General features: G+C 56.1%; 1 protein-coding gene across 1 annotated transcript in view; it reads right to left on the reverse strand.

Moving 5' to 3' along the window:
• The window catches only part of ZDHHC18 (zinc finger DHHC-type palmitoyltransferase 18), a 24,602-nt gene extending 11,070 nt beyond the window's left edge, over positions 1 to 13,532 (reverse strand). The window contains exons 1-2 of the mRNA XM_030882948.3: positions 13,114 to 13,532; positions 8,757 to 8,917 (exon numbers count right to left, since the gene is read on the reverse strand). Of these exons, the coding sequence (XP_030738808.2) occupies positions 8,757 to 8,917; positions 13,114 to 13,430 (478 nt within the window). The 5' untranslated portion in view covers positions 13,431 to 13,532. The remainder of the gene's footprint in view (positions 1 to 8,756; positions 8,918 to 13,113) is intronic.
• Between the last annotated feature and the right edge of the window lie 610 nt (positions 13,533 to 14,142).

Below are 14,142 nucleotides of genomic sequence, written 5' to 3' on the forward strand. Positions count from 1 at the left end.
GCAGTCCAATGAACTTTTCTGAGCCTCAGTTTTCTCATCTGTAAAATGTGTGTAACAGGTAGAATGGGACACGAGTCCTAGCTCTACCTTTTACCAGCTGGGTTTCTCTTGATGATGCCATTTGCTAGATGTGTGACAAGGCAAATCATTTAACCTCTCTGTGCCTGTTTCCTCGATCACCGAAGTGGGAATAAGAAGAGTACTCACCTCATAAAGATGCTGCGAGGGTTAAATGAGCTAATACGTGTGAAGTGGCACAAAGCAAATGCTTAGGAAGTATGCACTGTTACTGCCAGCTCACAGAACTACTGAGAGGAAGAAGGGAAAGGGAACAGGTCACTGCGTGCCACTGTATGCTGGCATGTGGCGTAGAGTCTCCTCTTCAGTCCTGATAACACCCCAGGAGGTAAAGTGATCGTCATCATCTCCAGGTTACAGTTAAGGAGCCTTTTCAGTGAGGCTAGTGACTTGTTCAAGGCCACACAGTGGCAGAATCAGGACGTGAACCCAAGCTCCCAAGGCTTGGGCTTGAGGTCTTCTTGTAAATTTTGAAGTGTCATGAGTGTTATTTTTCCCTGTCTAGTTCCTTATTTCTGCGGATGGCACAACCCAAGGGCCGAAAGGAACCTCAAAGAGCATATAACACAGCCCCTGGCACACAGCAGATAGCTGACAAATGTCCCTTCACTGACTGCCTCTGTTCTAACTCCTTCAGTTTACAAATGAGAAAAGAGGGCCAGAGAGGTCAGGGGATTTGTCCGAGGTCACGCAGCCAGTAAGTGGCAGAGGCAGGGGAACCCAGTTTGAAGGCTCCTCGCAGACCCTTCCTTCTCCCTCATCCATGCCTGGCCAGTTGCTAGGTCTGGTAAGGTTTTTCCTTCATCACCTGTCACTCTCTCCACTCCCAACACCCTAACACAGGCCAGGCCCGTATCACCAAACAGCTTCCCCAGAAGACTACCTGCTCCCAGACCCTCTGCCTTTCCACCCGCCTTGTACACACTGTCACATTCCTCTAAATAACCCCTCGTGAGTCACTTCCCAGCTCAGAAACCCTTCACTGGCCTCCCCTAAAAAACAGGATAAAGGCAAACTTCTTGTCCTGATGTTAGGACCCTCCACAGTTGGGCTCAACCTCCATTCCCAGCTTTTCTCCCACTACTCTGCCCCAGCTTCCTGCCCCTGTTCCTGAGCCCAGCCTCCCTTCTCTCTGCACACCAGGACTCACCGGGCCTTGTCAGCAGCCTCCCTGACCACAGGAGCCTCGGGGCTGTCGGACCTCACACACAGCACAGAACACACTCTCTGCTCCGTGCCGAGCTGGGACAGGACTGCTGTGTGTGTACACTGTCTCTCCAACTGGACCCTACACTGCTTGAGGGCAAGGACAGTGGGATAAACAGGCAGTCCTGGGCCTATCAACTACGAGGCAGCAGGCAAAGAGGAGAGATACAGGCAGGCCTGGAGTTCGAATCCTGACTCTTGAGACTTCCCTGGTGGCGCTGTGGTTAAGAATCCGCCTGCCAATGAAGGGGACATGGGTTCGAGCCCTGGTCCAGGAAGATCCCACACGCCGCGGAGCAACTAAGCCCGTGCGCCACAACTACTGAGGCTGCACTCTAGAGCCTGTGAGCTACAACTACTGAGCCCACAAGCCACAACTACTGAAGTCCGCGTGCCTACAGCCCGTGCTCCGCAACAACAGAAGCCACCGCAATGAGAAGCCTGTGCACCGCAACGAAGAGTAGCCCCTGCTCGCTGCAACTAGAGAAAGCCCACGCGCAGCAAGGAAGACCCAACGCAGCCAAAAATAAATGATTTTTTTTTTAAAGTGGAACTTAATTGAACAAGAAAAAAAGAAAAGAAATAGTACACATAAGGGAACTGACACTTGGTGAGTACTTACTAGTAGATGTTTTCATGAGGGGCAGCAAGGCACAGGCTCTGGAGTCTGGAACACTGGGTTCGAATCCTGGTTTTGCTACCCACTTGCTAATTCAGGAAGTCTCTTCACCTCTCTGAGCCTCAGTTTCCTCATCCATAAAATGCAGACAAGACCATCTCACTCTCACAGAGCTGTGGTGAGGGCTGAGTGAGAGGCTGCAAGGCACAGTGCCGGGTTCACAGGAGCCTTAGTCCTGACAAACGGCTCAGGCTGTGACACCCCAGTGTGCAGAACCCCCCAGCTCTTCCCAAAGCTGTTGATGCTACCCCAAACCCAACCCCTAATCCTGCCCCTCGGGCCCTAGGTCCCAGTGCCTGCCCCTGCCCACTGTGGTCTCCTGGCTTGGATACAGGCTTTGGAGCCAGACAGACACTTGGGCGTGAATCTTGGCCCAGTCACTTTCTAGCTGTGTGATGTGTGTCAAGTCAGATAACTTCTCTGTGCCCTCATCTGCTAAGCAAATAAAATGGGACATAATCAAATCTACCTCCTAGTGCTGTTAGGAGGGTCAGGCAAGAATTCATCAAGTGGGTTTAGCAAAGTGCCTAGTACCTGGCAAGAGCTTAATAAATATTAGCCATTATTATTACTGTTGTCTCTACGAAACACTATATTCCAACAACTGATCTGTAGAAGAGACTTGAGAACACAACCCATCTGTGAGCAAAGGACAGCCACAGACCCTCTTCCGGACTAAGAGAAAAGTTACTGGAACCCTCACTGGAGTCCCAGAGGCCCTCCCAGGGCAGAGGGGTGCCCATGCCTCTCCCCCATGGCAGGGAGAGAACTCCTACCAGTATGTTCTGGCCCCTGGCAGCCAGGCCTCCTCCTCTCTAGAACCCTGAGAAAGAGGAAGTGAGGCTCTGCACACCCAGCTTCCTCGGGCTGCCAGGAGCTGGAGGTAAAGAAGAGGAAAAAGGGCCCAGTGCAAGGGTGCCAGCCAGACTCAGCAACGTCACCAACTGCAGGGCCCTGGAGGAGATGGGTCAAAGCAGGCTGTGCAGGGATGCTGCTTCAGGGCTGAGCCCCGCATGCGGTAGGGGAAGACAAGCAGGTGTCCCACTGCTTTTTCTCAGGCCAGACAGTGCTGACCAATAACTACCCTGGTCTCGGCCTCAGAACCCTCCTCAACCCGCTCCTCCCAGCAGCCATTACCAGTGGTAGCTTGTTAGTGCCCAGAGCAAGACCACTTGCCATTCCTGACCACAAGTCTCAAGCCTCTTAAGTTTCAGTAGAGCAAAACCATTTTCAAAGTGCACTGACATTCCCCATCTCACTCGGACAAAAAACGCCCTGGGCTGGGCAACGACGGGACATGTGCCCGCGTTTTACAGACTTCACTCCAACAGTACAAGGTGGGGTTGAAATTAGAACCCTTGTCCTCCAGGGCATTCATTTGTCCATTCTTTCAGACACTAGCACCTATGACGTCAAGATATTGTACAAGGCCCAGGGTGGCGGGTGAGGGAAGTACTGGGTAAGTACACAGAAATGAGTCGAGTGCGGTTGCTTGGTTACTCAGTTCAGAAAATACTCGTTGAAGAAACGAATGAAGGAGTGGTAATAAGAGATGCTCTCCCTGCCCTCCAGAGCTCTTTCTGGTTCAGGCTCTTCCCCGAGAAGTAAAAAGCACCTCCAGGTGGGAAACTAGAGCCCCAGGGACATGGTAACGGGGGGGAAGCTCCTTCTCGCTGAATGGCTGGGAGGAGGAAATGAATCTCCCACGCCTTCCTCTTGACCAGGGGGCCTGCTTTGGGTATCTTCACCCCAACTCCAGCCCCGAAGAGGCGCAGCCAGGCCCCGAACGGCTGGGACTGTGACTGAAACCCAGGGCTGGCGGGGAGGCCCCTGCGGCTGGCCATGAGCTAGCGAGGAGGCGTTAGTGAGGGGAGGCCGGGGACCTCTACCTGCCCTTCTGTTGTTCCCACCTGTGGAGGAATCAGCTGCAGGGCTGCGGTTGCCCAGCTTCCAGGCTTGAGGTCAGCCTCAGTGGCCAGGCTGTGAATACCGGGTCACTGTGACCCCCACCAGACCATTTCTGTTCATTCGGGAGGTTTATGGAGCCCCTGCCGCACACAGGCTTCCTGGCAGGCCTGGGGGTACAGGAAGAGCTCGGCCTGGGGGCAGAGTGCGCGGGAGAGGTGGATAGTTACAGAGTCAGCACAGGAGGCACGGTGAGTCAAGTGTGGTGACTCTGGGGCCAGTGTGATCTCACTGAGAAACTCGGCCTGGCCACTTGTTAGCTTGTGATTTTGAGGAAGTTGCTCCACCTCTCTGAGCCTCAGTTTCTTCACTGGGTAATAACAGCGTCAACCCTGTAAGACGATGACGCCAATGATAGATGTGAAGGTGTAACCCGCAGCTGGCCAATGAATGGCGTCACCGGTGTCTGTACTCAACCCGCCTTGAGGAGACAGAGTGGAATATGTCGGGAGCGGGCAAGAGGCAGCATTCAAGAAAGCAACGAGATGAAGCAGCACTGCAGCTGGGTGGGAGAGACTGAGACCTTGGGCTCATGGGGGCCGGGGGCGGGCACGGTAGCAGAGGGGGCCCCGTGGGTCAAGGCATCCGCATGCAGTGTGGCTGGGGCACCGGGGAGTGGAGTGAGATGACGAGGGAAGGGTGGGCACCAGGGAGTGGAGTGAGACGACGAGGGAAAGGTGGGCACCGGGGAGTGGAGTGAGACGACGAGGGAAAGGTGGGCACCGGGGAGTGGAGTGAGACGACGAGGGAAAGGTGGGCACCGGGGAGTGGAGTGAGATGATGAGGGAAGGGTGGGCACCAGGGAGTGGAGTGAGACGACGAGGGAAAGGTGGGCCGGAGCCTCCTTCATCCTGCAGGCGAGTGCGCCTCGCCTCCGAGGATGAGCTTTCAGGAGGGTGGGAAATGGGTTGTTTCCTGGCCATGACACTAAGCAGCCCTGAATCACATGATGAGAAAGTCACTCCCTTTTCAATTCTCTTTCGAGTCTCGACTCCATCCAGGGGAAAGTGTCAACTTTTAACACCGAATACCTGTGACCCTCACAGGCCTCAAGGTGACTGCTTTCCACAGGCGATGTAACCACCAAGAATTCTGTAACATTGTCATGCTTTTGTTCTTATGATTATCTTCTATTTAGAGCAAGTGGCTTCTGCTAACAGGGCTGATATAAATTTTCCTTGTAAAAACCGTTTAAAAGCAAGCCATGTAAAGGAAAATACTAAAGAAAGGAGGGTACAAGGGGAGACGCAGAAGCGCAAAAATCACCGAGGTTGTACTCCAATGGCCGATCCTCAGGAAACGCTGCTGAGGGTAGTAGGGTGTCACCCAAATCCTGAGCCAGGGAGGGCCAGGTCACATCTGGACCTCGGAGAGACAACTATGACCGAAGGGAGAGAGGACAGGGCCTGGTCAGCAGAGTCCCGAGCCGATCCAGGCGGAAAATGAGGTGTGTCTGCCCGGGGCAGTGGGCTTCAGAAGGAGCAGAGGGGAGACATCCTGGGGGCAGAGAGGATGCAGTTTGTGACCTGCTGTGTGGTGACGGAGGGAGAGGCGGCTTCTGTGTCTGTCGTGTGAGCTGTAACCGTGGCTAGGTGAGTGTCTGTCACTCAGATTCAGGTGTTCCTATGACTTCCCAACAGACCAGGAGCTTCTTGGGGGCAATGTTGCCGCCTCCTCCTACCTCTTTTCCAACGGCCCAGAGCCCACGGGGGAGTCTAGCTGCACGGCTCACCAGCTGACAAGTCAGGAGCTCAGGCCAGGGTGGCCAACCAGCCCTTTTGCCTGCAACTCTGGGGTTCCCCAAGATATGAGGCTTTCAGTGCTAAAACAGGGACAGTTCTGGGCAAACTGTGAAGCGCTGGCCACCCCAGCTGGGACGGTGCTCGCACAGTGGGAGCCCTAGAACCAGATCCCATGGGGCTGGAGCTGCTGGCCTGTGGGGCCAAAATGAGAAGGTCACACTGTCTGCACGGGCCCGGGCCCCAGTAACCAGCACACGTTTATATGGACAGCACCACCCACCTCAGAGCCGGCCCCCGACCTTCTCGAAAACGCTCAGTGACTCCTTTTTAAGAAGGTATGTTTCACCCTGATTAGAAGCCTCCAGTTCAAGTTTAGATTCAAAGACCCCAAAGATGCCATTTTCCAGGCTTGGGAACTGTTCTCAAAGGGGTGTTTCTGACCCTGACACTCAGGGCCCTCAAGACTGCCTCTACGCATCCTCCAGGTTCTCTGAAGCACTCCTGTGTCCTGCCAACATGGCCTGCTCAGCGCCCACGCCTGCCCCCCTCCTTCCCACTCTGTCCTCCCCTCTTCCTGTTCCATTTGCATGGGGGGCTCCCTTCACACACCTTCCTGTGCTTGAACTCCACCCAAACTTTATGGTTTGGCTCCGGGCACCTCTCCAGGAAGCCTCCACATGACCTCCAGGCAGAAGACACCCTGGTTTCTTCAATCCTCTTCCCAAGCCTCCTCTAACCTGTGGCGGCCAGTCAGGCCTTCCACCTTGGACTGGGCTAAGCTGGAAACCACCAGAGGGAGGGTTCACATCAGATTCATATCCCCTCCCCTCCAACCTCCCTGCCTCCTCTCCCTGCAGTCAGGAGTCGGCATACAGAATTAACACATAAACGAGCAAACCTATAAAGCCTGGTTAGGAGAAATTCCAACTGTCTCTCCACCAGTCACCAGGGGACAGCAAGGAGCGCCTCTGTAGAGGCCGGTCCGTTCAGCCAACATCGCTGAGCCCTCCACGTGGCGGACAAGCTGAACAAGACACTTACCACCCAGGAAAGTCCGCTGGGCTTGCCTGACAATTCTGTAATGACCACCATGCAGCCCAGGGTCATGGTGGAAGGACAAGGTGCTCTGGGAAGGTGTCCCGAAGGTGTAGCCCACCTGGGGTCACAGAGGCTTCCCAGTCAATGGAACTGAGACCTCAGAAAAGAGAGCGTGTGGCCACGGAAGACTGGGATGTCTCCCTGCCGCCATCTCAGAAGAGAAAGCATACAGCTTGGGGGTCAAGGCTCTGTCTCTGCGCCCCCGATCCCGGCCATGGGATCCCCTCCCTCAGTTTCTGCATCAGCACAGCCGGGCTGTTGCGAGGATCTGTGGGGATAATGGCCGGGGAGCACCCAGCACAGTCAAGCTCTCCCCAAACACAGGGGATTACTGTTGTCAGTATGACCCAAACAGCTCACAGGAGGCCAGAGGACTCCAGGCAGCCAGACCTCTGAGCCTGGGCTGAGCTGGACAATAATCCTGCCTCACGATTAGCCCCGACCTGGAGAGAGGAGAAACAGGGCTGCCCCGAGCCTCCCCTGCTGCCAGCGGCCGGCCGCTGGGTCAGACCGCAGGAAACTGAAGCAGCAGAGACCAGGAGGCTGGGTGGCGAGTGGCCCAGGGGTGTGAGGGGGAAGGAAGCTGGATGCAGGCAGAGGAAGACGACAACCGAGGGCGTGGCTGAAGACAGGCCAGGGCAGAGGAGAGAGACAAAGAACAGACAAGCGTGGGAGAACATCCTCTCCCCTCCCGCCCGCCCTCCTGAGCTGCTCCAGACCATCGGTGGAATGACTTCCAGGACGGATGCAGCAGGGCTCTGCCACTCACAGGCTGCCAGGGCTCTTCAGAGGCAGCTGGGTATTTATTTAAGTCTGTTTGAAAGCCACCCTGTTAGGGGAAGGAGCCAACCACAGACCGGAAACCCCTGAGGTGTGCGAATCCCCACGTCACTTCTCAGCAGGAAGGAGCTGAGGTGGAGCAAGCTGAGATTAAGGCCGTGGCCGTGGCGCCCAGCCACCCAGGACACCCACTCAGCACTCAGGGAGGCACCAAGGGCCACCTGGGTGCTGGGAACACAGGTCCCTCCTGGCCACGCTGCCCTTCCTGCCGCTTCTCAAACACATCAGTCCGGTCGCCACTCCCGGCTTTTGCTTTTACTACGTCCAGAACGCACATTACTGGCTCATCTCAAGTGCCACCTTCTCCAAAGGGCTCCCCCTGACCGACTCATCTGGACCAGCCCACTCCCCACACCACCGTGCTCTCCCCCAGACACCCACGCAGCTCAACTCCTCATCTCTGCAGGTCTTTGTGTCTTTGCTCGGATGTCACCTCCTTCACAAGGCCTTCCCCACCCCCCTGTTTTCCCCCTATTTAAAATTGTACACCCTCCCCCAGCTCTCACCCTCCTTCCCCCAGCTTCCCTCTTCTCTGTGTCACAGACTAGATATTTAATTGTTAACTGTCTTTCCCCTCCCACCGGAATGTCAGCTCCAAGAAGACAGGGATTATCGTCAGATTTGTTCATTGCTGTATCTAGAAAAGTGCCTGGCATATAGTAGGGGCTCAATAAATGTTTGATGAGTGAATGAATAAGTGTGTTTAAGAGCAGGGACTCTGGTCAGAGTGCCCGGGGTCTCATCCGCGCTCTTCCACTGACTGTGTGACCTTCGACCATTTACTTAACCTCTCTGAGACTCAATTTAATTAATCAGTAAAAGGAGAATAACAACAGTACCTGTCTCACAGGATTACTGGGGGATTAAATATGATCATGCATATAAAGAGGCGAACACAGTGCCTGGGCTCCAGTGAGCACCCAGTACCGTGTGGCTCTCAACACCAGCCCTCACGTGGTAGTGTTTCTCGCTTATTTGCTCATGTGCTTATCCTCTGCTTCCTCCACTCTAGCATCGGCTCCAGCTTGCCCTGCTCACCACGGTACCCCCAGTGCCTAGCACAGTGTGGGAAGAGAAAATCAGGCCTCCTCTCAAATCAAGAAATGCGGAGCTGGGAGACACAGCCACAGCTGGAGTAGGAGCCTCACCGATCTGTTTCTCCAGGGCCGCTGCCTCACAGACGGTGGCCCGGGGCAGGATTCCGGGGTCGGTGAAACTTGTCTGTAGCAGGCAGCTCATGACGAAGAAAAACAGGATGGCAGCAATGATGGGGATGGCGAGGGTCAGCTGGCGGGCCAAGAAGGGACAGCTAGAAAAAGAGAGGGAGAGAGAGATGAGCAGACACTCCAAGGGTTGCCTGGGGCTCAGGGCTACGGCACCAGGCAGGCGCTGTCATCCCATCAAACACCACCACGGTCCTGAACAGAGGCAGATGTATGGTCCCTGGATGAGTGCAGTCCCGCACCCGTCCGTGCCTAGAGCAGACATCACTAATTGATCCTTGTACTTTCTCCCTGAGCCCCTGGCAGATGTGATCAACAGATCCCAGCACTCAACCCCTGCACTTGGCTGCAGCCTCAGATTCCTTCTAAACACAGAGCTTCAGGCAGCCACTACCAATGAACTGGATTGTCACTTGAGATGAATCATCCAGGACAGTGTTCACTCATTTATTCGGTCTCTCCACAAATATTTACTGAGGTCTTCTCTGTGTTAAAGGCAATGACTTCAACAAGCAGCAGGGATAACGGCAGTGAATAAGACAAGAGGCCCCCTGCTCCCTCAATGAGGCTTATGGCCTAGTGAGGAAAACAGACATGTAAACAGAGAACTGCCACGCAGGGCTTGGCATGTTATAATGGGGAAGGGGAAAGTAGTAGAACAGTTAGGCAAGACTGGATGAAGGAGAGACTTCCTAAGCTAGAACCTGAATGAGTAGGGTCAGCCAGGTAAAGGGTGTAGGGGGAAGAGCATGGTCCAGCCACTGCCACTGTCACCCAAGGGTTGGCATCCGGAGTCAGTTCTATCAGGCCCCCTGACCCTAGTGGGCTCCAACAGCCTGTGCACGGGTCTGACGTTGAGGCCCGCCCATACTATTAACCTCCATCCTATGTGGCCTCCCTCCCAGGGCCAGAGTGGCACCTGATGGGGTGAGGAACTGCTATTTGGGGATGACGGACAGCTGGGAGGCCTGAATCAGCCAACGTCCCAGGAGCTGGCACAGTCGCAGGAGCAAACCCGTGGGCATCTACATGCTGTTGCTGGAGCCTCCACTGTTGGAGGCTCTGGCCTCCAGAGAGGCCCTTCCCTTGAGGAGCAGAGACTGCCAAAACCAAGGGCTCCAAGTGGGCCACGTTCTGCTCCAAACATCTCAGTGGTCCCCAGGTCTGAGCCTCAAACAGTGCTGCGCCCTCTGTGTCACCCACATGACAATTCAACCAGTTCATGTACAACCAGACTTCTTGGGAGATGGAGAAGATTTGCAGAGCCCTCAGGAACACCAAGTCCTGGCCCCTGGTTTTACAGATGGGACTCCAAAGCCCACAGCCAGATCCAAGGTCATCCAGCCAGGCGATGGCAGGATTGGGGTCTCCAAGCCCCCAGCAAATGCTCTGTCCATTTCATTCAAGAAATAAACGTATTTGCTATATTGTATTGCAATGTATTTACTGTATTGAGTGCCTACTACATACCAGGCCCTGTTCTAGGCACTGTGAATACAACAGTGAGAATAAACACCTGTTCTCATGGAGAGAGACAGGCAAGAAGCTAACCAGAAGCATAAGTGTAGTATGTCAGATAGTGGCGAGTGTTTTGGAGAATAAGTCAGGGCAGAGGGGACAGGAGGGAGGGGGCCAGTTTCCTGTATTACAGGCATGGTCAGGGAAGGACAGGAGAAAGTGAGGGAGTGGGCCAGGAAGCTATCTAAAGGAAGGATATTCCAAACCATGCAAAGGCCCTGAGGTCGGAGTATGCAAGGAAGCCAATGTGCCTGGGAGGGAATGCACAGGGGACAGTGGGAGGAGATGGGGACAGAGAGGAAGCCACCACGAGGGCTCTGGCTCTTACCCAGAGAGGCAGGGAATATTCAGATCTGACTTGGAAGTAAAGGGGGCACTCTGGCTGCTGTGTGGGGATGGGAAGCAGGGCAGAAGCTGGGAGGCCTGTGCAAGAAAGCACCAAATCACACATTAGAGAAAATCATTCACAGCAAGAAAGGCCCTAGAGCCACGTTTACCTCTCCCCAGAGCCTTGGGAGAGTGTGAGCACCTCTCGCCCTCCAGGCCCTCGCCAACAGCGTTCCCATACGCCAGGTCCCTCCTGAGGTTCCACCCCAGTCCAGGCCCAGGCGAGCTCTCAGCCCAAACCCAAACCCTCCTGCCAACACCACCAGCCCAAGTGAGGAGAAGCAGCAACAAAGACGAGATGATTCACAAGCTCTTCCTGGAACCCAGAAGTCCTCGCTTCCTCCCTCTCTGGGGACAAATCTGTCACCAGTGAAGACATCCCCTCAGCCCAGAGGTTCTGAATTGACCAAATCCCACACTGCAGGGTCACAGAGGCCGGCCCTGCCAAGCACCACTTCCTCCTGCCTCAGCTGCATCCCTGGCTGGGAGGATCTGGTGGAGCCTGAGGGATGCTGGAAAAGGAACTTCCAAAACACCCACGTGGGCCGGCCCAGCGGGGTGGATCTGAAACTCAGCCAAGGGCCATGCTGGATCTGGGGGTTCCCCAGAGTTTCTGCTTGTTAATTATTCTGGAACTTTTTATCCACCCTGAGTCAGAAAGGAAAGGGTGAAAGGGAGAAGCTAATTGGTAGGAAGCCCTCACCTTGCTTCAAGGGGAAACCCAAGGTTGCAGATACATGATCTGGCAGCTGGAAGGGGTACCTGGGGGCCAGTGTCTTGGTGGAAGCCTTATCAAGGCCCTTGGGAAGGACTTTTTGGTGATGACAAGTAACAGCAGCAGCCAGCTTTAAACGCTTATCACCAGCTAAAAGCTTATGTGCATGGATTCCTGCCACCCTCGTGACAACCTGGGGAGGGGGCACTAGTATACACCGCATTTTATAGATGAGGAAACTGGGGTTCTGAGTAGTGAAGTGGTTGCCCCGAAGTCACACACTTGGTGCGTGGTGGAGCTGAGACGTGAACCAGCTCTGCTGGCTGCAGAGATGGAGTTCTGAACCACCTGTAAAATTGAGTAAGACCACAAAGGATGGGTAGAACCAGGAGGGAAAGGTGGGGCTCATGCAGCATGGGTAGGGGTGCGTTTGTGTGTATGTGTGAGTGTGTGTGAAAGGAATCAGGAAGCAGGTGGCTCAAGCTAGAGATCAATGGTAGAGTGGAAAACTTCTGATACAAATATGTGACCCTGGTAAAGTGACAGGCATCCCTTCCTCCATCCATGAAATGGTGACCGCTGTGTGGGCCAATCCTGAGTCACTGGGGATACGAAGAGGTCAAAAAGCCATGGGGGCAAATATGACCTGTCACACGAAAATCCTCTCGACTCTTGAAAAATAACAAGGCACTGCAACTGTCCCTGCCGTGGAACAGGCCAGAAGGTACTCTGGAGTGTTGGGAAGGGAAAGAAAGCCAGGAGGTCAGGAGGTGGGGGGCAGGGGCCTGGGACATGTCTGGGGGGACCAGAGGAGGAGGAGGGAAGGACAGGAAGCTCTGGAGAAACTAAGGAAGGTGCTGGAGAGAAAAGGGGAGGTCTGAGAGGCCCAAAGATATTTGAAGGCCTAGGGTAAGAACGACTGAAGGGAAAGCAAGGGGGGAGGGTCTGAGAGTAGAGAGATGACTAGGGGACCCTAGAGGGGCCCTGGAGGGAACAGGGAAGATGGCCGGGAAATCTGAGGTGGTATATAGCCAAAGGACAAGGAAGAAATTCAGAAGTTGTCTGGAAAGGATATAAAGAAAAGATGCCTCAAGGAGTCAGAAAGAAGCTGGGAACAAGAGATGGTCCAGGGGATAGGTGAGGAGAGGGGAATCTATCTAAGGAGCTGGGGAGGCCTGGGGCAGATTCTGAGAGGGCAGAGAGGATAGGGGTCTTGGAGGGACATGGGAGGGCAGTGATCCTGGCAGAGGTTGGCAAAGGCAGGGTGCCAGGGAAGGATGGGGGTGCTAGGGAGGGGCCAGAGGGGATGGGATGGCTGGCAGGGATGGAGGGGACCAGCTTAGATGGTGATCCCAATTGTCACGGAAGGATGGCGAGTCTGGGAGGGGATCAGAAAGGACAGGTGGGAGATAAGCAAGGAGACTGGAGAGGCCTGAGGGCAGATTCTGAAAGGCGCCAAGGAGAAGCTGGGAAGGGAGGGTGCTTGGCAGGTGCTGGGAAAGGTGGAGGGCCCAGGAGGTGGGAGAGGACGGGGTGCCCAGCAGGGGACCAGAGGGGCTGGAGTGTCCATCAAGGGCTGGGGAAGGTGGGGTGAGCGGCAGGCGGCAAAGGGGATCGGAGGGTATGGGGCGCCTCAGGGGGCGGGGACGCCGCCGAACTCACTCGAAGACGAAGAAGAGGACGGTGGTGGTGAGGATGAGCAGCAGCGTGAGGGCGAAGACGCCGCCGTGGCCGGATAGCATAAGGCGGCCGCCGCAGTAGAAGCGGTTGCGGCCCGGGAACACCTCCCACTTGCGCCGCGGGCGGCGGCCGATGCTCTCGCTGCCGCTGCCGCTGCTGCTGCAGCGCGGCGCGGCGGCGGGCGGCGGGGGCCCGGGGCCCGGGCCGGGGGGCGCGGCGGGGCCGGGGCGGCGCGCCCCGGGGGAGGCGGGCGGCGGGGCGGCCCCGGGGCTGATCTGCTGGTATTCGCAGTCCTTCATGCGGTCGGCCGCAGACCTCGGCTCTGCACCCCGCGGGCCGGCCGGGCCGCACCAGGACCGAGGTGGAGCGGAGAAGCTGCTAGCGCTGGCTGCGGCGGCGGCGGCGGCGGCGGCGGCGGCGGCGGGGGCGGGGGCGCGCGGCGCTCGCTCGCAGGGGGCGGCCCCATCGCCGCCCCGCCCCGCCCCGCGCGGCCTCCCGCCGCAGCGCCCCCTCCGCCTGGGCCTGGGATGGCGCTCGGGCCCCGCGGCCGGGTCCTGACCCGCTGCAGGGCCCCAACCAATCCCCTGCCGCCCCGATCCCTGCTGCACAATGACGGGGCAGCAGAGGCGCGCTCCAGGACTCTTTCTGTTCTTTTGCAATCAAACCATTTGTTGGGCGTCCGCTGTATTCCGGGCGCCGTGCCGAGCGCCGAGATTCGAGAGGTGGATTTCGTGAACTACTTCTGGCAATCTGTATTTCCAGGGCCAGGCTTCACCCATCTCTGATGACCTACCTACTGGACAGGCATTTTGCGGGGCCAGCAGGGGTGGGGATGGGGATACAATCTGCTTTGAAAGCCAGGGGCCTATTAATTACTGTGTTGAAGTTCAAAGTGTCCAAGGGGTATGTGTGGCACATCCTGTCCTCCCTCACCCAGCTCTGTGACCTGCATCCAGACCCAGGTTTCCTATCACCTAATGCAAGGTTGATGCCACAGGGCCCCAGTGTTTT

This window comes from Globicephala melas, chromosome 1, assembly GCF_963455315.2.
Source record: "Globicephala melas chromosome 1, mGloMel1.2, whole genome shotgun sequence".
NCBI classification, from domain to species: domain Eukaryota; kingdom Metazoa; phylum Chordata; class Mammalia; order Artiodactyla; family Delphinidae; genus Globicephala; species Globicephala melas.